This window comes from Cherax quadricarinatus, chromosome 4 (assembly GCF_038502225.1).
Source record: "Cherax quadricarinatus isolate ZL_2023a chromosome 4, ASM3850222v1, whole genome shotgun sequence".
Lineage (NCBI taxonomy): Eukaryota > Metazoa > Arthropoda > Malacostraca > Decapoda > Parastacidae > Cherax > Cherax quadricarinatus.
In genome coordinates this window covers 42,705,692-42,730,947 of record NC_091295.1, presented here as the reverse complement: position 1 = coordinate 42,730,947, position 25,256 = coordinate 42,705,692, and the positions used below count along the sequence as shown (strand labels likewise).

At 44.1% G+C, this 25,256-nt stretch overlaps 1 protein-coding gene across 4 annotated transcripts in view; it reads right to left on the bottom strand.

The window, feature by feature from the left end:
* LOC128706390 (ornithine decarboxylase) overlaps window positions 1-21,721 on the bottom strand; it is a 32,207-nt gene extending 10,486 nt beyond the window's left edge. Inside the window, exons 1-6 of one of the 4 annotated variants that reach the window (XM_070096214.1) lie at window positions 21,642-21,721; window positions 8,098-8,189; window positions 7,149-7,245; window positions 6,936-7,012; window positions 5,735-5,907; window positions 359-560 (exon numbers count right to left, since the gene is read on the bottom strand). In XM_070096214.1, coding sequence (XP_069952315.1) covers window positions 359-560; window positions 5,735-5,907; window positions 6,936-7,012; window positions 7,149-7,245; window positions 8,098-8,187 — 639 coding nt within the window. In that variant the 5' untranslated portion in view covers window positions 8,188-8,189; window positions 21,642-21,721. Of the gene's footprint in view, window positions 1-358; window positions 561-5,734; window positions 5,908-6,935; window positions 7,013-7,148; window positions 7,246-8,097; window positions 8,190-21,574 lie in introns of all 4 variants that reach the window. The other 3 variants (XM_070096204.1, XM_070096224.1, XM_070096221.1) reach the window with 3 other exon arrangements.
* Window positions 21,722-25,256: the final 3,535 nt, after the last annotated feature.

Here is a 25,256-nt window from a genome sequence, read left to right as displayed (position 1 = left end):
GGACCTATTTGAGTAACTACTCACGTTGGATTTTAAGGATCATTGTCAATTGAGTGATTCATTATGGGTTAAATATTAACAACTGCTGTACACATGACCAAACCATGACTGGAGGAACCATGGCATTCACTTGCTCAGATTGTGACAGTAAGAGCCGTCATGAAAGAACTTAATAAAAAATTCGTAAAAAACTTTGCAGTTTTCCTATAAAATTCACTGACCTATAGGTCAGTAAAATGCCAAAAGTACACTTATGTAAGGAAAAATAAATGATTTGTGGTAATATTCTAGCTGTTGTGATGCTCGGTTCAACGAGCGTAACCCAAGCATAATAAAAAATTCCTTATTCAGTACTTGCCTTCCGTGCTGCAGCAATAGCGTGGTAGAACACAGGTGGATCATTACACTCAGAGCCCACGTGGAATGCAACACCCACTACGCTGAGAGTCAAGGCACGGGCAGCAACCAGCAGCGTCCGGGCTTTCTCAGGCAACACCCCAAACTTCTCGCCGAAAGATATTTGGGAGATGGCGGCGTCGTAGCGTATGCGAAGCACCAACCTGAAGAGATGAGGTTGGAGAATTTGTTCATTGCTGAATGTTATGCCTTCGACGTAATATTTTGCTCTTAATCAAGGAAAAGTCGAAGATTTGATCACGAGGATTGTGATCACAGGAACCATAATATGAGTAGCAGAATCATTAGACTGTGTATTGAGTGCATATACCTTTACTCCTACTTAATTTTAATTTTAAAGGTACCCAGTGTTAATGGGTACTCTCCTTGCAGGGCAGCCGAGACTTGCTAATTGGTGTGTTAGCAGGACACTAATTCATGTTTTGAGGGGTTTACGGGAAAACACAGATTCTCTCCTTGCTCTTAGTTAACTCTGATGTGGTCTAGTAGGAACTGTGTGTTGCCCGACAGTCTCATCCAAGAGCAGGATGTTGAACTCACTGGTTAGGTCCTCAGTGGCCCTTTTGATGAATAAACAGACTATAATAATAATAATAATAATAATAATAATAATAATAATAATAATAATAATAATAATAACAATAAATAATAATAATAATAATAATAATAATAATTTTATTTTTACAAGTACGTGTACAAGGCATACAGGCTTAGCTGACATCAGTGACATGCTATATAGAAAGCCGCTTGTTATACTGAACATTTAGGGCAAATTAGGTCGGTTTTGTCTAAGGATGCGACCCCCACCAGTCGACTAGCACCCAAGTACCCATTTTATACTGATGGGTGAACATGGACAACAGGTGTCTTAAGGAAGCAAGTCCTAATGTTTTCCATCCTTACCGGGGATTCAATCTCCGGACCTCAGTGTGTGTGAGCTGAGTGCGCTAGCGATCGAGCTACGGGACACAAGAACAGGGTCTAATGTGAACTGAAGTTTATGGTATGTGTGGTTTGTGATGTATTCATATGCTGCATGAGCTGCTGATTTGGTCTCAGCCATGACTGCTGCGTTATGAATATTCTCAAGGTAGTTCTGACAGCAAGAAGCTGAAAGAAGTTGCCAATTTATATCCGTTAATTTATCTATATATATTCACTCAGTGGCTACTTGATTAGATGCACACTTTTGTTACCGGGTAGGGCTACCCATTGTCCACAGAAAAGCCTGATTTCTACGTGACAAAGATTCAATAGGGTGCTGGAAGCATTCCTTAGAGATTCTAGTGCAAAATGACATGATAGCATTACGCAGTTGCTGTTGCACATTCATGCTGCAAATCTGCTGTTCAACCACATCCCGAAAGTGCTCTATTGTACCGAGTTCTGTTGACTGTGGAGGCCATTGGAGTACAGTTAGCTCACTGTCATGTTCGTGGAAGCAGCTTGAGATGACATGTGCTTTGTGACATGGTGCGTTACCCTGCTGGAAGTAGACATTCGAAGATGGGTAGACTGTGGTCATAAAGAGATGCACATGGTTAGAAACAATACTCAGGTAAGCTCTGGTATTTAAACGATACTCAGTTGATATTAGGGAGCCTAAACATTCCCCATACCATTACACCACCAGTCTGAGCCGTTGATCCACAAGGCAACATGGATCCAAGGATTCACGTTACTTACGCCAGATTCTAACCCTACCAACTGCAGGTCCCAGTGGAAGTCAAGATTTATTAGACCAGTCAACTGTCCAGTTTAGGTGAACCTGTGCCCAGTGCAGCCTCACTAATCTGTTCTTAGCTGAAAATAGTGGAACCTGGTGTGGTCATGTGCTCCATTAACCCATTCACTTCCGGGTTGGGGTTGTTGTGCATTCAGAGAAGCTCCTCTGCATACTACTGTTGTAACACATGATGTTTTCGCCTACAGAACTGTCGCTCACTGGGTGTTTTGTATTTTTCACACCATTCTCTCCACACTCTAAAGATTTGATTCGCATGAAAACCCCAGGAGATAAGCAGTGTCTGAGAAACTCAAACCACCCCGTCTGGCACCAAAAATCATTATGTGGTAAAGTCACTTAGATCACATTTCTTCTCCATTCTGATGTTTGGTTTGAATAACTGAACCTCTTGACCATGTCTGCATGCTTATAGGTATTGAGGTGCTGCCACGTGATTGGTTGATTAGATATTTGCATTAACCAGTGGGTGTACTGGTGTACCCAGTTAAATAGCCACTGATAATATATGTATAATGTATAGGTAGTAGGCTGGTAGACAGCAACCGCCCAGGGAGGTACTACCGTCCTGCCAAGCGAGTGTGAAACAGAAGCCTGTATTTGTTTTACATAATGGTAGGATTGCTGGTGTCTTTTGTCTCATAAACACACAAGATTTCAGGTATGTGTTGCTACTTATACTTACATTTAGGTCCCACTACACTTACATGTACAAACATATAAAGACACATCCCTCTGGATTTTCTATTTTCTTAATATTTCTTGTTCTTGTTTATTTCCTCTTATCTCCATGAGGAAGCGAAACAGAATTCTTCCTCCGTAAGCCATGTGTGTCGTAAGAGGCGACTAAAATGCCGGGAGCAACGGGCTAGTAACCCATTTTCCTGTATATATTACTAAATTCAAAAGGGGAGGCTTTCGTTTTTCCTTTTAGGCCTCCCTGCCTCGGTGGGATACGGCCGGTTTGTTGAAAGAAGAATATATATAAGCAAAATAACCACGGGGAGAGTAAAATGATAGGCCTAGGCCTTTCGTGTTGAACTCAACACAGCATCAGGGGCATGCAAAGTTGTAGAAAAGAGGAGGATGTCCAAGCAAATACGATTCCAAAGGATGTCTTCACTGGAGTCGTTTGAGATCGCATTTGCTTGGACATCCTCTTCTTTTCTGCAACTTTGCAAGCTCCTCTTGTGTTGATAGCAGCACGAAAGACCTAGAGCTATCATTCTACTCCCCCCGTGGTTGTTTTGCATCCTGTATCGCTTAGTTTGCGATATTTGCATAATATATATATATATATATATATATATATATATATATATATATATATATATATATATATATATATATATATATGCAAGGAATTCGCGAGAGCATGCGAAATATACACAAACACTGATCTCTGGCTGAAGGAGACTCGAACCTACGAACCTTAGGACAAGGTACGCAGTGCTTTACCAATCTACCCACACTGGACAATACCTTGGCGTGTAGCATGAGCTACACGTTTGATCCAAGGCAGCCAGCTTTCAGGGAGAAGGCTTACAGCTTTTCTCATCCCCTGCATGCATCAGCCTTACTAGAGATTTGAACAATGAAAGGAATTCGCGAGAGCATGCGAAATATACACAAACACTGATCTCTGGCTGAAGGAGACTCGAACCTACGAACTTTAGGACAAGGTACGCAGTTCTTTACCAATCTACCTACCTTGTCCTAAGGTTCGTAGGTTCGAGTCTCCTTCAGCCAGAGATCAGTGTTTGTGTATATTTCGCATGCTCTCGCGAATTCCTTGCATATATATATATATATATATATATATATATATATATATATATATATATATATATATATATATATATATATATATGATGAAACACAGAGGCTTCAACTGTTATTATTAAAGAAAATATCTCCAGGTGATATGAATTGGGAAATATTCAGCAGTAGTTTTCTTACATTGTCACTGAGCTGGGAAAATATAATAAAACTTTAATGAAAATCTAATATATATTGGAACACACTGCCAGTTTCCCACCAAAATTAAATAACTCAAAGAAGAAAATATTTGTGTTCATTTATTCAATAGATGTCTTCCGGGAACTGCACAGACGTCACTTACTGCTAAAGACATCATCATCCCCTGCCACAGACATCACCATTTATTGCGACCTCAGAGAAAGAACGCAGTAAAATTTTCGTATACTATATTCTTTTCATTAATTTTATATTCCTGATGTTTTCGTTAGTAGCTAAAAGTAAAATTTTATGCTTTATATTTTTTGTCTTTTATAATTAGCTTTTGTATGTAGACTGGATGTAGAAACTTCATCTCTTTTTCTACTCAGTATTGAAGAGTTATAACCGGCTGTCAGCACTTGCTAACTGCCTGCTTGTTAAGCAGTTTGTGCAAGATGTGCTGGTTCCAGTAACTTGACGTCGGATCTGCAGGCCTGCTTCTCGCTTCTCTCTCTCTCCCTCTCTCTCTCTGATTGCCTAGATGGTCTAGAAGCTTATTTAGGGACTTGTTGTCAATCACATTCTAAATCGAGTCCATCTGAGCACATACCGAGCACTTACACAAACATACTCACACAAACACACACACTTACACAATATTGCTCTTGTTTTCATGATTACATCTCATTATATCTAGGCAGTAGAGGGTACATATTAAAAAATGAACATTATCTTAAAAGATGTCCCCAAGGCGCCATATAATTATATGTAGGAACTTATCTCCTTCATTATTCAATTTACATTAACTGTAAAGATTGGCGTCAAGACACCATTGTTATTATAGATCTCTACTTTTATGTAGTTGGTTTGTATTCATCCAGTTGTAATCCCAAAGCGCTACTGAGAAGCAACATATTTTAAGGGATAACTGGACTAGAAAATACTCTGACAAATTGTTAACAAATGCTGTTAGAAAACCAGGCTAGATACTAGAGGGGAATCAATGAGTTGACCTTTTAGTATTCTCTGGAGATATCTTTACTTAACAGATATTGTATTTTGTAACAACATCCACTGCCACAGACATCACCATCCACTGCCACAGACATCACCATCCACTGCCACAGACATCACCATCCATTGCCACAGACATCATTCACTGGCACAGACATCACCATCCACTGGCATAGACATCACCATCCACTGGCACAGGCATCACCATTCACTGGCACAGACATCATTCACTGGCACAGACATTACCATTCACTGCCACCACAGACATCACCATCCACTGCCACAGAACATTCCTATACGGATTTCATATTGTAGGCACTGTATTTCCCAACCAAAATTCCAGTCTGGATAACCGGTGTCCATGAATCATTTTATAGATATTACAATTCTCACATTCGATAGAACGTCGAAGACCAAAAATCAATTTGGTCCACGCTGAAATAACTCGGTCTCTGATGCCTGCTAGATGTTCAGCGTCCCGTCTCTGAATGTTGCGAAGTTGTCTAACCACTCATAAGATTTCTAAATTAAAGAAAGTATTAAGAAAATATCAGCAGATGCTTAATTATTCTAATTAATTAACAGATGAAGAAAACATACTGTGCCTCTGGATAGTTAGCCTTGATCTTATGTAGTTCCGTTTCGCTGTCGAAGGTCATCAGGGAGACGTGACGAGCTTGAGCGAGACGAAGGTGTGAGGGAAGCTTGTAGGGGTTAGCACAGATGATCCTAGATGACTGCGCTCCAAGCTCCAACACCTGCTCCATCTCTGACTGAGTCATCCCGATTGGTACAAACAATTACAGGAATCACAAACTAGGTGAACAATATTTTGAATATATATGTATACACATTATATATATATATATATATATATATATATATATATATATATATATACATATATATATACATATATATATATACATATATATATATATATATATATGTCGTGCCGAATATGCAAAACTGGTCAATTAGCAAGAACTCATTTAAAATTAAATCCTTTCTAAAATTTTCTCTTATACGCTTAAAGATATATTTTTTTTTCATTAATGTTGATGTAAAAATTTATAATTTTGCACCAAAAGGAACTTAGAAAACTTACCTAACTTTATTATAACAAGAACAATCTATTTTAGCCTAACCCAACTAAATATATTTTAGATTTGTTTACAATAATTTAGTACTAAACAAACACAGTGAAATTCTATATATATATATATATATATATATATATATATATATATATATATATATATATATATACATTGCACCCTCCTATTCAGAAATATAAGTCTAGTCTGTTCAATTCATTAATTTTAATTTTTATAATGGTGATGTACAAGAGATTAATTAATTTTTATTGCTGGGTAACTCAACCATGATTTTTGTCAAGAGTTTCCTGGATAACTAACAAGCTTGAATGTTTACCTACAATACTTGGCTGGTTGGTTGGTTTATTACGTTTAATGACCATCAACTACGCCAGGACCATCAATTGTGCAGGTCACCTTTACACCATCACTACCTCCTTGGCGTTGGTGAGGGTGTCTTGATCTAGGGAATTTGATCTGTGCTCTGGTTCCCTGATTTGAGCCCAAATACCTTCCAATTCCCCATATGCACTGTATAATCCTATGGGCTTAGCATTCCTCCCACAAAAATATAAAAATAAAAACTCGTATGAGAGTAACATGTCGCTGGGAAGCACAAGGGAGCCCCGCGGAGACTAGAAGAGTAGACTCCCCAGACGGGTGACACCTAGAATGAGTGGAGGTCCCCCAAGTAGACCACTCACCTGGGAGGCGCAATCGAAGCCAGTCCCCAGAGCCGTCAACAACCCTAACACCACTGGTTCATTGTTGCATTTCACTGCTGCAGGTAACACCACAGGGTTGTACAAGGTATGATGATACAGACATGTGGAAGAAGACACAAACGATTGTTAAACTCCTTGTATAAAGTTGTAAATATTTGTATAAACACTCATCATACTTTTATAAAGACCTACCGTAGAAGATATCAACTCTAGGCAGCAGTTGTCGCCACAGCTTCACCGTCTCCACCACCTCTCTAATATCCAACACATAGAAGGCTTTATCTTGACCCTGTCAGTGGGAGAATATCAAGGGATGGAGGTTATTTCGTATTATGTGTTATATATCATGTATGTACTCTTTTGCTTTGCACACACACACACACACACACACACACACACACACACACAAACGTACAGCCTCTTTATCATGGGAGGATCTATAATACAAGTGGTAACTTGGCACTCATCGAAGCACACACACACCAGCAAACAATTCTTCAACATAAGTGCCTTTAAAAGTGAAACAAACTGTATGTCGCAGAAGATAATTTCACAAAGAGATCAAACACGTAATTTCATTTAAAAAAAAATTACGTCATTCATCTGAAAGAAGTGGCCTTGGAGTTGTAACTTCATAGTACTGCAAGCTTTTCAAGGAACATATGAGTAGAGATAAAAGGCAGATAGGAGAAGACTTTACGGTCTATATTGCAGCTACCTGCTGAGCATTATCTACAGTGTAGTCCAAGTTATACCACCATTAATAATACTATTTACTTGGTGATCCATGGTCAACTGTTCGTGCTGAGTAGTTTGTAACTAGTCAGGGTTCCAGTGTCCAGAACATTGTTAATGGGATTTGTGGCCTATCGACTGCACGTGGGCCATTAACGCTACATGTCAACTGTGCATGCTTTTGTGTATATACACAGAGGCATGCACCTCTCGGTATAAATCTTGCGTCACACTGAGACATTCACAGACATTTACAACATTATATAATAAGAAAAAAATCCTCTGAAAATATGAATAAACACATTAAAGCACTCGCGTATTTTTGTTATTTTCTTACTGATTTTTTTTTTAAAAATTGCAATCACATGTTATTTTTCCTAAATAATAACAAAGAGGAACAACTTACGGGCTTTTTGACGACTTCATTGATAACGTCCATCTTGGAACTGCCGGGGCCAAGGTAAACACTTCTACCTAATATGTTCCTCAGCTCCATACCTGTGGTGGGTTATTGAGGGTATAAGTGGAGGTAGCAAGTGTTTTGGAGCTATAAAGTGTGAGGGAACTAGCAAGTCAATCGTGAGACAATCGTATTACGACAATCCATTGACACACACTCAGTTCACGGAGTTCACTACCTTATCACAAGATAGGCACATGGCTTCTGCCGAAAAGAAGAGGTCACGATGCTCCATGAACACGACGGAGGACTCAGATTTGGAAATGTGGGACGAAATTCTAGCGAAGAAGTTGCGAGAGGAAGAGGAAGATCCTGCTCACATTGTAGCAGATCTGACAGTCCCAACCATGGAGCCAGCGACAATAGAAACAGGTGCGGAAATAAACACCCCACCCCCCGAAAACCAAGAGGGATGGAACACTGTGGACAACAAGAAGAAGCGCCATCCGTCCAAGGAGCAGGCAAACCAGCTCAACCGACCTGGCAAATTCAAGGTGAAGTCTTACGGGGACCACAGAACCCACTATGGGGTTGTTTCATACCTGGAATCACGACACAACCTGAAGTTCAAGATATGGTTCAACTTGAGGGGAGAACCAATATTGACTCCTCTCAACAAGGAAATGTATACCACCTTGAAGAGAGTCATGGAGACAGATCGCTCATTCACCCTGGAGGAACTGGACTCTCGGCAGAAGATCACCAAGGGTGTAGTGATGCGATACCCGCTGATGATGCCCATCGAGGCAGTATCAGCTCACCCCAGTGTGGTGTCAGCTCAACGTCTCAAGGCAAAGACGGCAGGCAATGCACCAACCCGACAGGTCCTCATTCAGCATGTAAGACCACTGCCATCCCAGCTGGACCTCGGTTCTTGGGGCAGGTACGATGTCAGGACCTTCACAGCAGAACCAGTTCGCTGTTTCAAGTGTCAGCGTTATGGACACCTGGGTGCACTCTGTCCAAACAGAGTAATCTGCGGTGTCTGCAGCCAGCACCACCCTACCGAGGAATGCATCGCCAAGCTGAAAAATGCATCGCCACCCACTCCACAATGCCCGAACTGCAGGCAGAAACACCATGCCTGGAATCCTCGATGCCCCAAGAGGCTCGCCAGAATTCAAGAAGTCTGGAAGACGCCAAAAACTCGGCAACAGGCTACGACGGATCATCACTCTCAGCAAACGATGGGTGCAGAGAACCCTGCCATACCGCAGATCTCTCAGCAGCTAACCCAAGTCAATGCCCAGGAATTCCCAACCCTAGAAGCCTCAACCAGGCGTCAAGGTCAAGAACCTCCTGCACCCCTACCTCAACGAAGAAACAGAAACAAGAGGAACAGGAGGCGTCAACAGGGTGCATCTGGTCAATGCGATCAGCAGGCGGCACTAAACGAGCCCCCACCGGCCATTGCACGACAACGCAGGCACTCCTTACCCGGCACAGGCACTTTGCAGACTCAACTGGCACCTCACCAGGAGTTCCCGGCTACCCAACCTGGTATACAGCAACAGACCACGGTGCATACAATAAAGAAATCCAACCCTCAGCAGTCCCTACAGACCACAACAACCCAGATAATATCCACTCTTTCGAACCCAACTCCAAAGCAGGCCCTCACCAGGGAGGATCTCGTAGCACTCATCAAGGTGTTCACAGATCTTATTTGCAGCACAATCAACTCCACGGAGCAACAGAGCGCATTCCGGCAGATGGTCAGTACGCTCCTGAGAGTGTGCTTTCTGACCGAAGAGGAGACAGTGGATGCCATGAATTTGCAGGTTCTCAGAGCGGGCAGGACTCAGTCTCCAGCTCAGGAAACAACATCGATGGAATAACCTCAGTACCAAATCACACCCTCAAGGTCCTACAGTGGAACATTCAGGGTCTGAGGGGCAAACAGCACCTCCTGCTGGAGGCAGTAATTCGGGATCGGGTTGATATCGTCTTGCTACAAGAAACTGACTGTCCCGACTATGTGCCCAAGACTACCCGGTTTTGCTGGGTATTTTCGGCACACGGACCCGGGCATTCACTGCAGAGGCACAGCTGTATTTGTATCCAATACAATATCTCACGAGGTTATAGCCAACCCAGTGGACTGTGGGAAGGATGTCGAGGTACAGGCCATCCTTGTGCACATACCTGGGGCGCCCATTACCATCTATAACATCTACAAGAACCCAAGACACCCTTGACATTGCAGAGCTCCTCGCACTAGCACGCACCGAGTGTATTATTGTGGGTGGAGATTTCAACGCACATCACCCAATGCTGCACTCTCACTCAGCAACCAATGCTGCTGGCAGACACATAGCAATGCTCCTACACGATATTCCAGAGGTAAAGTTGTTAAACAATGGAGACCCCACACACCTGTTGGGTGGCTGCCTCGACCTTACCTTCGGGTCAAGACAACTCGCAGCAGGAGCCACATGGGAAACTCATCCTCACCTTGTCAGTGACCACTTTGCAGTGATCACCACCTTCAACATCAACAGGCCTCCCACAGTTGTGCTGCCTCCTAGATGGGACGTAAAGAGGGCCAACTGGAAGGTGTTCCAGGATTATCTTCATGACTGGTGGTCCACATACTCTCTCTCTGAAGACTGTGATACAGCTGAACAGGAGCTAATCACTGTTCTCATCCAGGCAGCAGAGTGCGCAATTCCAAAGAAGTCCGCAGGACGCACTCACAAAAGAGACTGGTGGTTCTACAACGACGAGGTGCGGGAGCAGAACCACCGCATCAACTCTTTTAGGAAGCTATACAGGCGTAACTCTACGGCAAAGAACAGGAATACTCTGAGAGCCATTTTGCAGCATGCCCGCAGAGTCTCTCTCAGAGTAAAAACTGAGAAATGGCTGGAGTGGTGCTCAACATTCGGGCATCACACCACCTTATCTGAGATATGGGGCAAACTCAACATAGCAAATGGCAAGAGCAAGCCGAGGCCACCAGCACACCCGAACCCATCCCAGGAAGCTGAGAAACTAGTGGAGCTTTTCACTTCCAGGGGAGCATCCACTCAGCTCCCACAGGACATCCGGAATATACAGACGGATCTTCTGCCACAGCGCCAGCTAACGATACAAGCTGCATGTGAGTCGGAAGATGTGACTGATGAAGAACTCACGGACTTGGAACTCCGACGTGCCATTAAGAACACAGGTGACACTGACCCGAGCATCGATGGTGTTACATACTCCATGATTGCACGGGCTGGGCAGAGTGGATGGGAGGCCATACTAGACGTCATTAACAAGCCGTGGAGGGCCAGGACACTCCCAGCAGCTTGGAAGAAAGCTACCATCGTACCAATTCCAAAGCCCAAGGACCCAGGCAGTATGAGACCCATATCGCTGACCAGCTGCTTAGCCAAGACTGCTGAGAGGATGGTGTTAAACCGCCTCCTATGGAAACTTGGACCCTCTCATCATCACATATTTGGCTTCACCAAAGGAGTGGGTACAGCAGAGTGCATAACCACTCTACTAAGCCAGATTGCTGACAGTAACAGAAAACCTAGTATTGTCGTCTACCTCGACCTTGAAAAGGCATTTGAGCTAGCCAGCCCCACAGCAATTCTGGCAATACTAGCTCGGAAGGGAATCAAAGGACGCCTCCTGGCCTGGATAGAGTCCTACCTTAGGGGCAAGCAGGCCTGTGCCAGCTTTCAGGGACACTACTCTTCCTTTAAATCCCTGGAAAACGGTACGCCACAAGGAGGTGTGCTCAGTCCTACCCTGTTTAACATCCTTATGCAGGAACTTGTGAGCCTTCCCTTTCATAGTGGTACACAGCTCCTCAGCGATGCTGATGATCTTGCACTCGTAGTGAATGGGAAAGGCAATTTAGAACGACAGGCTCAGAGAGCTTTGGACCTAATTACGCAGTCTTGCAAGGAACTAGGCCTCAAGATCTCGGCCGAGAAATCTCTTGCAATGATGTTCAAGGGACCAGATCCTGTGAATAGATTACGTATTCAGGATATAGAACTTGAGTGGACAGGCTCCTACCTGTATTTAGGAATCTACATTGATAAAAAGCTGACCTTTCAGAAACAGGCCGAGTATGTCAGGTCACGTGCTCTACTCAGACTCAACGCCATGAGAGCCATGACGAGGCACCGTGCAGGGGCAAGCAAAGATGTACTTCGCTTGTACTATATACAAGCTATACGCTCGCTTATTGACTACGGTGCACCGGCGTTAGCTCATCTCTTCCCGCAGAGCAGGCAAAGAGTGGAGGTCGTACAAAATCAGGCGATAAGAACTATGCTTGGGGCCCCCATCTGGACCAACACAGTATGTCTCAGATCTGAGGCCCGGCTTCCTTCCTTGGCTGACAGAGTAAGATACATAAACGCCTGCAAAGTGGCCACGATTCTGCACAGGCAGCAAGGTACCCCACTAAGGAGACGGATATTGACAACCATGGCACAAGATCCCACACTCTTCACGGACTACTCCTGGATTCGTTCGTTTTGTGCTGCTGGGCGGAAGCTGCTGCCTATACAACTACTCCTTGAGAAGAGTTGTGACCTTCCTGTTGCTGGGTACCATCCACCACCTCCCTGGCGCCCAGACCCAGCCGATGTTTGCATCATGCAGCTACCCATCTCTAAGCGTCTCTGCAGTCAAGTCACTCTCAGCAATCATGCTGAGACAAGCATGGCACTGGCAGAGGGAGGCACATGTGCAGTGTATTTCACAGATGGTTCTGTCGACCCTGACAGGAAGAGAGCAGCAGCTGGACTGTACCACAATGGTCACACACAAGGCTGGCGACTCCCTGACCACTGCACGATCCTTCAAGCTGAGCTGGTGGCGATTCAGCAGGCATTATCACATGCCCTACGACATCGACTCCGACCTGTCATACATGTTGATTCCACGTCTGCAATCAATGCCCTCTCCCATCCTCAACCACAGGACAATGTTCACCTCATCACATCGATCCTGAGCATAATGACAGCCTTAGAAGTTCAGGGTAACAGATCGACATTGAACTTGATCCCCAGCCATGCTGGCATCCGGGGAAATGAGGCGGCAGATGATGCAGCCAAGGCAGCAACAGACTATCCACATGTTGGGATTACTGTCCCAATCAGCCTACGACAGACCAAACTGGTGGCTGCCAGAGCCATGAAACTTATGGGGGAGGTCTTAGGTGATACCCCATCTCAACAGTGGTACCGAGCAGCGACTCAGGGAGAACCGCCTCCATATGATAGAAGCTGGTCCAGAGCGCAGTGTACCGCCATCCATCGGCTTCGTTTGGGCTTTCCCACAGCCAAGATGATGGTAGACAAGGCTGAGGAGATGTGCCAGTACTGTCAGCACGTTGTCCAGCGGCCCCTAACACACTATCTTCTGGAGTGCGAAGTTACTGAGACACTCCGCAGGCAACTAGGAGTGATATTCCCTCCCGAAGAGGAACCAGAGATGACTGCGGCCACACTAGTGTACCATGGAGTCAACGAACCAGACAAGCTGTTGCCTGTGATAACGACATATCCTCCTCCTCACTAGTGTCCATAGTTAGGAGTACATACGGTGTTGTCGCTTATGAGATGCACCAGTTGAACTTACCAGAAGAGTGCTTGAACAGCATATGTCGCATCATTGTAGAAACCTTTCTCCCTCGGGAGCCAGAGACGGGTCATCGCAAGATTGAGACCCGTGCCAGGACTACGGTCTTGGCGAACATTATACATACATACATACAAGTGTTTCAAATTAATGAGGATGCTAGAGCCACCAAGTGTCAGGTTTATTAGGTGGGGTGCAGCTGTGTGTATGTGTGTATATATATGTGTGTGTGTGTGTGTGTGTGTGTGTGTGTGTGTGTGTGTGTGTGTGTGTGTGTGTGTGTGTGTGTGTGTGTGTGTGTGTGTTCACCTAGTTGTACTCACCTAATTGTGGTTGCAGGGATCGATTCACAGAACCTGGCCCCGCCTCTTCACTGGTCGCTACTAAGTCATTCTTCCTGCTCCATGAGCTTTATCATATCTCTTCCTAAATCTATGTATGGATCCTGCCTTCACTACATCACTTCTTAGACTGTTTCACTTCCTGACCACTCTGTGACTAAAGAAATACTTCCTAACATCCCTTTAGAACATAAGAATGTAGGAACACTGCAGAAGGCCTACTGGCCCATACGAGGCAGGTCCTTATCAAAACGACATCTACCTCAGGGCGATTTCCCTTAACCTCTTTCCTTTAGACATGCCCCTTAGCTCCAGGATTAGTCTTGTTTCAAACCTTTGCACTTTCTCTAGTTTCCTTACGTGCTTGGCTGGGTGTGGGTTCCAAACTGGTGCTGTATACTCCAATATAGGTGTAACGTGCACAGTGTACAGGGTACTGAACGATTCCTTAATAAGATGTCACAATGCTGTTCTTAGTTCTTAGATTTGTTAGGCGCCCGTATGCTGCAGCCGTTATTTGGTTGATGTGCGCCTCAGATGTGCCTGGTGTTATACTCACCCCAAAATCCTTTTCTTTGAGTGAGGTTTGTAGTCTCTGCCCCTCCTAGACTGTACTCCGTCTGCGATATTCTTTGCCCTTCCCCAATCTTCATGACTTTGCATTTGGTGATGTTGAACTCCAGGAGCCAGTTGCTGGACCAAGCATGCAGCCTGTCCAGACCCATTTGTAGTTCTGCCTGGTCCTCGTCCGATTGAATTATTCTCCTCAGCTTCACATCATCTACAAACAGGAACACTTCTGAGTCTTTTCCTTCCGTCATGTTCACAAATACTAGAAACAGCACCGGTCCTAGGAATGATCCTTGTGGAACTCCGTTTGTCAAAGGTGCTCACGCTGTTGTCTTCCTGACAGGTATTCCCTGATCCATTGCAGTGCCTTCCCTGTTATCTCTGCCTGGTCCTCCAGGTTTTGCACTAATGTCATGTGTGGAACTGCTTCAAACACCTTCTTACAGTTCAAGAAAATGCAATTTACCCACCGCTCTCTCTCTTGTCTTACTGCTGTCATCCTGTCATAGAACTCCAGTAAGTTTGTGACACAGGATTTCCAGTCCCTGAAACCGTGCTGGCTGTCGTTGATAAGCTCATTCTTTCTTAGGTGCTCCACCACTCTTCTCCTGATAACCTTCTCTATGATTTTGTATACATGTCAGTGACATTGATCTGTAGTTTAATGCTTCATGTTTGTCTTTTTTTTAATAAATTAGGACTACTTATGCTTTCTTCCATACTTCAGGTAGTCGCCCTGTTTCGATAGATGTGTTGAAGATTGTTGGTAGTGGTACACATAGCGCCTCTGCTTCCTCTCTCAGGACCCATGGAGAGATGTTATCCGGTCCCATCACCTTTGAGGTATCTAGCTCGCTTAGCAGCCTCTCTACTTCGTCCTCGGTTGTATGTATTGTGTCCAACACTTGACGGTGTACCCCACCTCTCCGTCTTTCTTGGGTACCCTCTGTCTCCTGTGTGTACTCACCTAATTGTACTCACCTAATTGTGGTTGCAGGGGTCGAGACTCAGCTCCTGGCCCCGCCTCTTCACTGATCGCTACTGGATCCTCTCTCTCTCTGCTTCCTGAGCTTTGTCATGTGTGTATGTGTGTGTGTGTGTGTGTGTGTGTGTGTGTGTGTGTGTGTGTGTGTGTGTGTACTCACCTAATTGTACTCACCTAATTGTGGTTGCAGGGGTCGAGACTCAGCTCCTGGCCCCGCCTCTTCACTGATTGCTACTAGGTCCTCTCCCTCTCTGTTTCCTGAGCTTTGTCATACCTCTTCTTAAAACTATGTATGGTTCCTGCCTCCACTACTTCTCTCGCTAGGCTATTCCACTTCCTGACGACTCTGAAGAAATACTTCCTAACGTCCCTGTGACTCGTCTGAGTCTTCATCTTTCAATTGTGACCCCTTGTTTCTGTGTCCCCTCTCTGGAACATCCTGTCTCTGTCCACCTTGTCTATTCCCCGCAGTATCTTGTATGTCGTTATCATGTCTCCTCTGACCCTTCTGTCCTCCAGTGTCGTCAGTCCGATTTCTCTCAACCTTTCCTCGTACGACATTCCCCTGAGCTCTGGAACTAGCCTTGTTGCAAACCTTTGTACTTTCTCTAACTTCTTGACGTGCTTGACCAGGTGTGGGTTCCAGACTGGTGCTGCATACTCCAGTATGGGCCTAACATACACAGTGTACAGTGTCTTGAACGATTCCTTATTAAGGTATCGGAACGCTATTCTCAGGTTTGCCAGGTGCCCGTATGCTGCAGCAGTTATTTGGTTGATGTGTGCCTCCGGTGACGTGCTCGGTGTTATGGTCACCCCAAGATCTTTCTCCCTGAGTGAGGTCTGTAGTCTTTGTCCACCTAGCCTATACTCTGTCTGCGGTCTTCTTTGCCCCTCCCCAATCTTCATGACTGCATTTGGCAGGGTTGAATTCGAGAAGCCAGTTTCTGGACCACGTTTCCAGCCTGTCTAGGTCTCTTTGCAGTCCTGCCTCATCCTCATCCGATTTAATTCTTCTCATCAGCTTCACATCATCTGCGAATAGGAACACTTCAGAGTCTATTCCTTCCATCATGTCGTTCGCATATATCAAAAATAGCACTGGTCCTAGAACTGACCCCTGTGGGACCCCGCTCGTCACAGGCGCCCACTGTGATGCCTCTTCACGTACCATGACTCGTTGTTGCCTCCCTGTCAGGTATTCCCTGATCCATTGCAGTGCCCTCCCTGTTATATGCGCCTGATCCTCCAACTTCTGCACTAATCTCTTGTGAGGAACTGTGTTAAAGGCCTTCCTGCAGTCCAGGAAAATGCAATCAACCCACCCCTCTCTCTCGTGTCTTACTTCTGTTACCTTGTCATAAAACTCCAGAAGGTTTGTGACACAGGATTTGCCTTCCATGAACCCATGCTGGTTTTCATTTATAATCTTGTTTCATTTATAATCTTGTGTGTGTGTGTGTGTGTGTGTGTGTGTGTGTGTGTGTGTGTACTCACCTAGTTGTGCTCACCTAATTGTGGTTGCAGGGGTCGAGTCATAGCTCCTGGTCCCGCTTCTTCACTGGCTGCTACTTGGCAGGGCGAGACGTATGGGCAAGTCTCCTCACATCTGTTGCCTCTGTTTACCTAGCAGTAAATAGGTACCTGGGTGTGAGTCGACTGTTGTGGGTCATATCCTGGGGGATGGTCAATGCTACAATATCTGAGAGACTCAGACTCCCTCAAATGACCTAATTGCTCTCACTCAGTGAGTGAGAACTTGTGAAGTAAACTGAGAAATCAGAAACAATGCCGCAAGGCACACAGACAAAACTGCCTCAAGGCCATGAAGAGATGCCGACAGGCAGAAGTGAAGTTAAGTGTGTACTCGCCTAATTGTACTCACCTAATTGTGGTTGCAGGGGTCGAGACTCGGCTCCTGGCCCCGCCTCTTCACCGGCCGCTACTAGGTCCTCTCTCCCCCTGCTCCATGAACTTTATTATACCTCGTCTTAAAACTATGTATAGTTCCTGACTCCACTACATCGCTTGCCAGACTGTTCCACTTCCTAACTACTCTATGACTGAAGAAATACTTCCTAACATCCCTTTGACTCATCTGAGTCTTCAGCTTCCAATTGTGACCCCTTGTTTCTGTGTCCCATCTCTGGAACATCCTGTCTCTGTCCACCTTGTCTATTCCACGCAGTATTTTGTATGTCGTTATCATGTCTCCCCTGACCCTCCTGTCCTCCAGTGTTGTCAGACCAATTTCCCTTAACCTTTCTTCATAGGACATTCTCCTTAGCTCTGGAACTAGCCTTGTTGCAAACCTTTGCACTTTCTCTAATTTCTTGACGTGTTTGACCAGGTGTGGGTTCCAAACTGGTGCTGCGTACTCCAGTATGGGCCTGACGTACACAGTGTATATAGTCTTGAACGATTCCTTACTGAGATACCGGAACGCTATTTTCAGGTTTGCCTAGCGCCCACATGCTGCAGCAGTTATCTGGTTAATGTGTGCTTCTGGCGATGTACTCGGTATTATACTCACTCCTAGGTCTTTCTCCTTGAGTGAGGTTTGCAGCCTTTGGCCACCTAGCCTATACTCTGTCTGCAGTCTTCTTTGCCCTCCTCCGATCTTCATGACTTTGCATTTGGCGGGGTTAAATTCTAGGAGCCAATTTCTGGACCACACATCCAGCCTGTCCAGGTCTCTTTGTAGACCTGTCTGGTCCGCGTCTGATTTAATTCTCCTCATTAACTTCACGTCATCTGCAAAGAGGGACACTTCTGAGTCTATCCCTTCCGTCATGTCGTTCACATATACCAAGAATAGCACTGGCCCCAGGACTGACCCCTGTGGGACCCCGCTCGTCACTGGCGCCCACTGTGATACCTCATCACGGACCATGACACGCTGTTGCCTCCCTGTTAGGTATTTCCTGATTCATTGCAGTGCCCTTCCTGTTATACGTGCCCGTTCCTCTAGCTTCTGTACTAATACACAAATAACCCGCACATAAAAGAAAGAAGCTTACGAAGACGTTTCAGTCCGACTTGGACCATTTACAAAGTCACACTGTCACAGTGTGACTTTGTAAGCTTCTCTCTTTTATGTGCGGGTTATTTGTGTATCGTTCCAGTCACGGTATTGTGCCTTTTTCTGTTATTTCTGTACTAATCTCTTGTGAGGATCTGTGTCGAAGGCCTTCTTGCGGTCCAAGAAAATGTAATCAACCCACCCCTCCCTCTCATTTCTTACTTCAGTTACCTTGTCATATAACTCTAGTAGGTTTGCGACACAGGATTTACCTTCCATGAATCCGTGCTGGCTGTCGTTTATAATCTTGTTCCGCTCCAGGTGCCCCACCACTCTCCTCCTGATAATCTTTTCCAAGACTTTGCATACTATACATGTCAGTGACCCTGGTCTATAATTTAGTGCTTCATTTCTGTCTCCCTTCTTAAAGATGGGGACTACATTTGCCTTCTTCCATACTTCAGGTAGTTTCCCAGTTTCAAGGGAAGTGTTGAAGATTTTGGTTAGTGGCAAACGTAGTGTCCCTGCTCCCTCTCTAAGGACCCACGGAGAGATGTCCGGTCCCACCACCTTTGAGGTATCAAGGTCACTTAGGAGCTTCTCACCTCCTCCTCAGTTGTGTGTAATTCATCCAACACTTGTTGGTATATCCCTTGTTGCTGTACGCCACTGTTTTGTCTTCCCATTGTCCCTTCAGCCTCCACTGTAAATACTTCCTGAAATCTCATGTTGAGCTCCTCACATACCTCCTGGTCGTTTCTTGTGAGCTCCCCACCTTCTTTCCTCAGCCTGATTACCTGGTCCTTGACTGTTGTCTTCCTCCTGATGTGGCTGTAGAGTAGTTTCGGGTCAGACCTGACTTTCGATGCTATGTCATTTTCATACTGCTGCTGCGCCTCCCTTCTTATCTGTGCATACTCGTTTCTGGCTCGTCGACTAATCTCTTTATTCTCCTGAGTCATTTGCCTTCTGTACTTTTTCCATTCTCTAGAGCACTTAGTTTTTGCCTCCCTGCACCTTCGGGTACACCAGGGGCTTGTTCTGCCCTTCCCATTATTTATGTTGCCCTTGGGAATAAACCTTTCCTCTGCCTCCTTGCATTTTGTTGTTACAAAGTCCATCATTTCGTTTACTGATTTTTCTACCAACTCCTGTTCCCACTGAAACTCCTGCAGGAAGGCCCTCATTCCTGTGTAGTCCCCCCTTTTATAATTTAGCTTTTCCCTTTCTACTCCTGTTACCCTCTCCACTTTTAGCTCCACGATGTATTCAAAGCTCATAACTACGTGGTCACTAGCTGAAAGGGGCCTTTCATATGTGATGTGCTCAATGTCTGAGCTACTCAGGGTGAACACGAGGTCCAGTCTTGCTGGTTCATCCTTCCCTCTCTCTCTGGTAGTATCCCAAACATGTTGGTGCATGAGATTTGCCAGCACCACATCCATCATCTTGGCTCTCCATGTTTCGGGACCCCCATGTGGCTCCAGGTTTTCCCAATCAATCTCCCTGTGATTGAAGTCGCCCATGACTAGTAACTTCGCTCTACTTGAGTGGGCCCTTCTTGCCACCTCAGCTAGAGTGTCCACCATTGCTCTGTTGCATTTATCATATTCCTCTCTTGGCCTCCTGCAGTTCTGTGGTGGGTTATACATAACTGCAATGACTACCTCGTGTTCCCCTGACTGAACTGCACCTACTATGTAATCCCTTTCTCCAATCTCGTCCATACTTTCCATTTCTTGATAATCCCACCGGTTTTTTATTAGTAGTGCAACCCCTCCTCCCCCCTGCTCCTATCCTTCCTCAGGATCTGATATCCAGATGGGAAGATTGCATCTGTTATTATCCCAGTGAGTTTTGTTTCTGTAACTGCTATGATGTCTGGGGACAACTTAATTCTTTCGTGCCACTCCTCACATTTATTCGTTATTCCATCCGCGTTCGTGTACCAAACCTTCAACTTCTTTTCAATAACTGTGGTCTGGGGAGAGAGGTGGGTTAGGGGGAGCGGGGGCCTATAGGGAGTTGGTGTGGGGGTGGGGCCTGTGGTGTGGGGTGTAAGGGCAGAGGGCCTATGGAGGGTTTCAGTGGGGGTGGGGGTGGTGGTGAGGGGGATGGGGGAAGAGGGCCTATGGGGGGTTACAGTGGGGGAGGGGGTTGTGGTGAGGGGGATAGGGATAGAGGGTACAGTGTGTGAGTTCCTGTGGGTTACTGTGAGGGTGGGGTTTGTGGTTAGGGGGATGGGGGGAGAGGGTACATTGTGTGGGCTACTGTGGGTTTCTGTGGGGGTGGGGTTTGAGCTGAGGGGGATGTGCGGGTTACTTAGGGTTACTGAGGGTTACTGTGGGGGTGGGGTTTATGCAGAGGGGGATGTGAGGGTTACTGTGGGTGTCTGTGGGGGTGAGGTTTGTGCTGAGGGGGATGGTGGCAGAGGGTGCAGTGAGTGGGTTTTGGGTTAGGTCGTTTGGTTGCTTTGGGATTGCTATGGTTGTGTTCCTTCTATGGGTGGTACTGGAGAGGGTTGTGTGTGTGTGTGTGTGTGTGTGTGTGTTTTGAATGTCATGTATGGTCCCACTCATTCACTTATTTTTCTTAATATATTCCTGTATACCTCAATACATTATACTATTTTTCAATGTTTTAACGCGTTAACTGCAGTATTGTTATTGTAAGTGTAATTTACAGCACTACATTATAGTGTTTGTTTTAATTAAGCTTAAAGAAATATCTGCTGCACTAAAAGCTGCAGATCACCTCTATATTAACATAAATTCCTTAAATGGGAAATATATTGCCTTTGCATCGGTCGGGAAAAAATGACCTGCTAAGAGTCTGTGAATGACCCAACATTCGTTGGTGCTGTTTGTCCTATAACAGGGAGCAGCGTGAAAGAACTTCTGGTGTACCTACCTATACACACTTACCTTTATGCGGTTACAATTTGATTCTCAGCTCCTGGCCCTGCCTCTTGACTTGCCTTTAAGTGAGTGATATTAATGAGCGAAAAAAAGTTGCAGCACTGCACGACGAACACTGATTTACTGGACTCAGTCAACTGAGTTGTTTATCTCATTTCTCGTGTATTTATAAGACCTGGATGGAATGCCAAGTACTGCTAACAATGCAATGAATTTTAAAAAATATATTGTATGATAAGGAAAGAATATACATGCACTTAGCCAATTGTGGCTTATGGTAGAACTAATTCTTGTCCCTTTCAACGCTGTATAACCCTTGTAGTTTAGCGCTTCCTTTTGATTATAATAATAATAATTATCCCTTTCAAAGTCTCTGTTAACAATCCGGGGATTCGTAAAGAATGATTATGGACTGTTACATTCTTTCAATGTATTTGTTTGCCTGGAATAGTAAGAGATTAGAGGTATCATGTAAGCTTCTGGGGCTGTGAGAAAAAACAGTTGGTGACTCAGCTGGAGCCGTTGATACAATATTTTCACAGATGTGCTGATTATAAATCATCAACCTGTAAGTTCTGTGGCTGAGTGGTTACAGCGTTGGTCTTTCTTCTAGCATGAACCTCGGCTCGAGTCCTAATTCATTCTTCTGTTTGTTTTCTTCACACACACACAGACATATATGTATATGTCGTGTCGAATAGGTAAAACTTGAGATTTTGGCTTAAATAGCAACGCTATTTTTGCCGAATAAAGCAAGCGAAAATTTGTGCATATAATAATTTCGCAAAAATCATTCTGAACCTAACGAAAAAAAATATATTTCATTGTGCTTGTTTATTATTATTGTTGTAAACTTACCTAAAATATATTTAGCTGGAATAGGTTAAATTAAATTGTGCTTGTTATAAGGTTAGATAAGTTTTCTAATTTTTTATGGTACAAAATTATTAATTCTTGCATTAACATAAATGGAAAAAATATATCATTAAACGTACCTATAAGAGAAAATTTTAGATTATTATTATTATTATTATAATAATCAAGGGGGAAGCGCTAAACCCGGAGGATTATACAGCGCCTGGGGGGGGATGTGGAAGGCATTCAGGCTTAATTCGGGGAACTGGAGCACAGATCCAATTCCCAAAATCAAGAGCCCCTCACCAACATCAAGGAACCTTCCTTGAGGGGAGAAAATTTTAGAAAGGATTTAATTTTAAGCGAGTTCTTGCTAATTGACCAGTGTTACCTATTCGGCACGACAAAACAACCACTCTGAAAGAATAGAGAAATTCCAAGCGCTTTCGTGACTACTCACATGTGAGTAGTCACGAAAGCGCTTGGAATTTCTCTATTCTTTCAGAGTGGTTGTTTTGCATATTCTGAAATCACCTGTTTACTGTGATCTTACTGCATATGTATATATATGTATATATATATGTATACATATATGTATATATATATATATATATATATATATATATATATATATATATATATATATATATATATATATATATATATATATATTATATGTACACATATATATACATACACGCCAGTTTATGGTGCTCCATGCATTTTATGTGTAAACGAAGAACCAACATAGTTGGGAAGGGCCAGTTTCGGCAGACGTCATCGTGAGTATCCACCAGAGATTACAGACACGTGGCAGTCCTCTGCATCAGTGAAAGTGCAGTGTGCATGTGGGGAGTTGGGGAGCAGTGATGGCCTTGAGGGGATCCTGCCAGCGTAGATGTGGATGTTTGTTTACCCTCTGTGTTCGGCTTGGGTTGGGTGGGAGTGGTCGCTGAGGACCCAATCATTGGATGCTGAACAGGAGAACACTTCGCTTAACAGTGAGACCATGGTTATTAGTGTGCCAAATGGCGAGGGTTTCCCTAAATCGAATAATAAGTGTGTAGAAGGATATTGTTAGCCGTCTGGATGACATCATGAGAGGTAATGGGTGCAATCCTATTATCTGTCTCAGTGCTGGAGGCAACGATGTTGGCAGACGTAGGAGTGAGGACCTGATTAATAGGTATAGGTCAGCAATAGAGATAATTAGGAGGAAGGGTGGGAAACCTGTCATATGTGGCATTTTGCCAAGGAGAGGAGTTGGAAATGAATGGTTGTCCAGAGCAATTGGTGTCAATTGCTGGCTGGACAAATACTGTAAGGAAAATGCAGTAACATTCATTGACAACTGGGACCTCTTTTATGGCAGAAATGACATGTATGCCAGGGATGGGGTTCACTTATCTAGGTGTGGGGTGGGAGCACTGGCCAACGCAGTGGAGGGAGCTGTTAGATCTTTAAACTAGGAATAGTTAGTGGTATGGGTTTTTGCGGGAAAACTGTGAAGTCGCAGTGTAGTAATATGAGTACTAGGAGAACTAGTAATAGGCAAAATGAGGTGGATATTGGAAAGCCAGTGGCACTAATTGACAAGGACAGTAATAGGTTTTGTGGAATAACAGAAAGGAGCAGGAAGGGTAAAGAGAGAGGAGGGTCTTTAAATATTTATTACACAAATAGTCGCAGTGCTAGGAATAAGATGGACGAGTTGAGACTAGTTGCTAGTGCAGGTAACATAGATATATTTGCCGTTACTGAGACGTGGTTTAACTCAAAAAGTCGGGACATGCCTGCAGAATGTCACATTCAGGGTTTTAAATTCTTCCAAGTAGATAGAAGTATCGGGAAGGGGGGTGGCGTGGCATTGTATGTCCGAGATCGCTTGAACTGTTGCATAAAATCGGGTATTAAGTCTGAAGTAACACATACAGAGTCTGGATAGAATTTTCAGAGGGGCATGAAAAATTATTTTAGGTGTGATATACCGTCCCCCAAATTTAGATAGGGACCAGGGGAGACTACTATGGGAGGAAATTGTTAGGGCCACAAGGCACGATAATGTAGTAATTCTAGGAGACTTTAACTTTAGACATATTGATTGGAATTTCTTGACTGGGAATTTAGAATCATACGATTTCTTAGAAGTAGTTCAGGATTGTTTTTTGAAGCAGTTTGTGACAGAACCTACAAGGGGTAATAACCTGCTTGACTTAGTTCTGGCAAACAATGAATCCCTTGTTAATAATTTAGAAGTTTCAGAGGAACTGGGTGCTAGCGACCACAAATCAATTACATTTAGAATTGAATGGAAGTATGATAGTAGGGATAACTCAGTAACAGTCCCAGATTTTCGCTTAGCAGATTACGATGGGCTTAGAGAACACTTATCATCTGTTGACTGGGGTAACGAAGAGAGCTATCAATATGACAGTTTTCTGAGCACAATACATGCTGCTCAAAGAACGTTTATCCCTTATAAGGAAATTAGATAAAATAGAAATGAACCAAAATGGATGAATAATAGGCTCAAATATCTACTAGGGCATAAGAAAGGAATTTATAGGCGTATCAAAAGAGGCGAGGGCCATCTTATGAATCAGTATATTGACATTAAGAGGGACATTAAAAAGGGGATAAGAAAAGCTAAAAGGGACTATGAAATTAAAGTTGCTAGGGATTCTAAAACTAACCCAAAAAGTTTTTTCCAGGTCTATTGAACAAAAGTCGGAGATAAGATAGGTCCCCTTAAAAATAACTATGGGCATCTTACTGACAAAGAGAATGAAATGTGCTCGATTTTAAATAATTATTTTCTC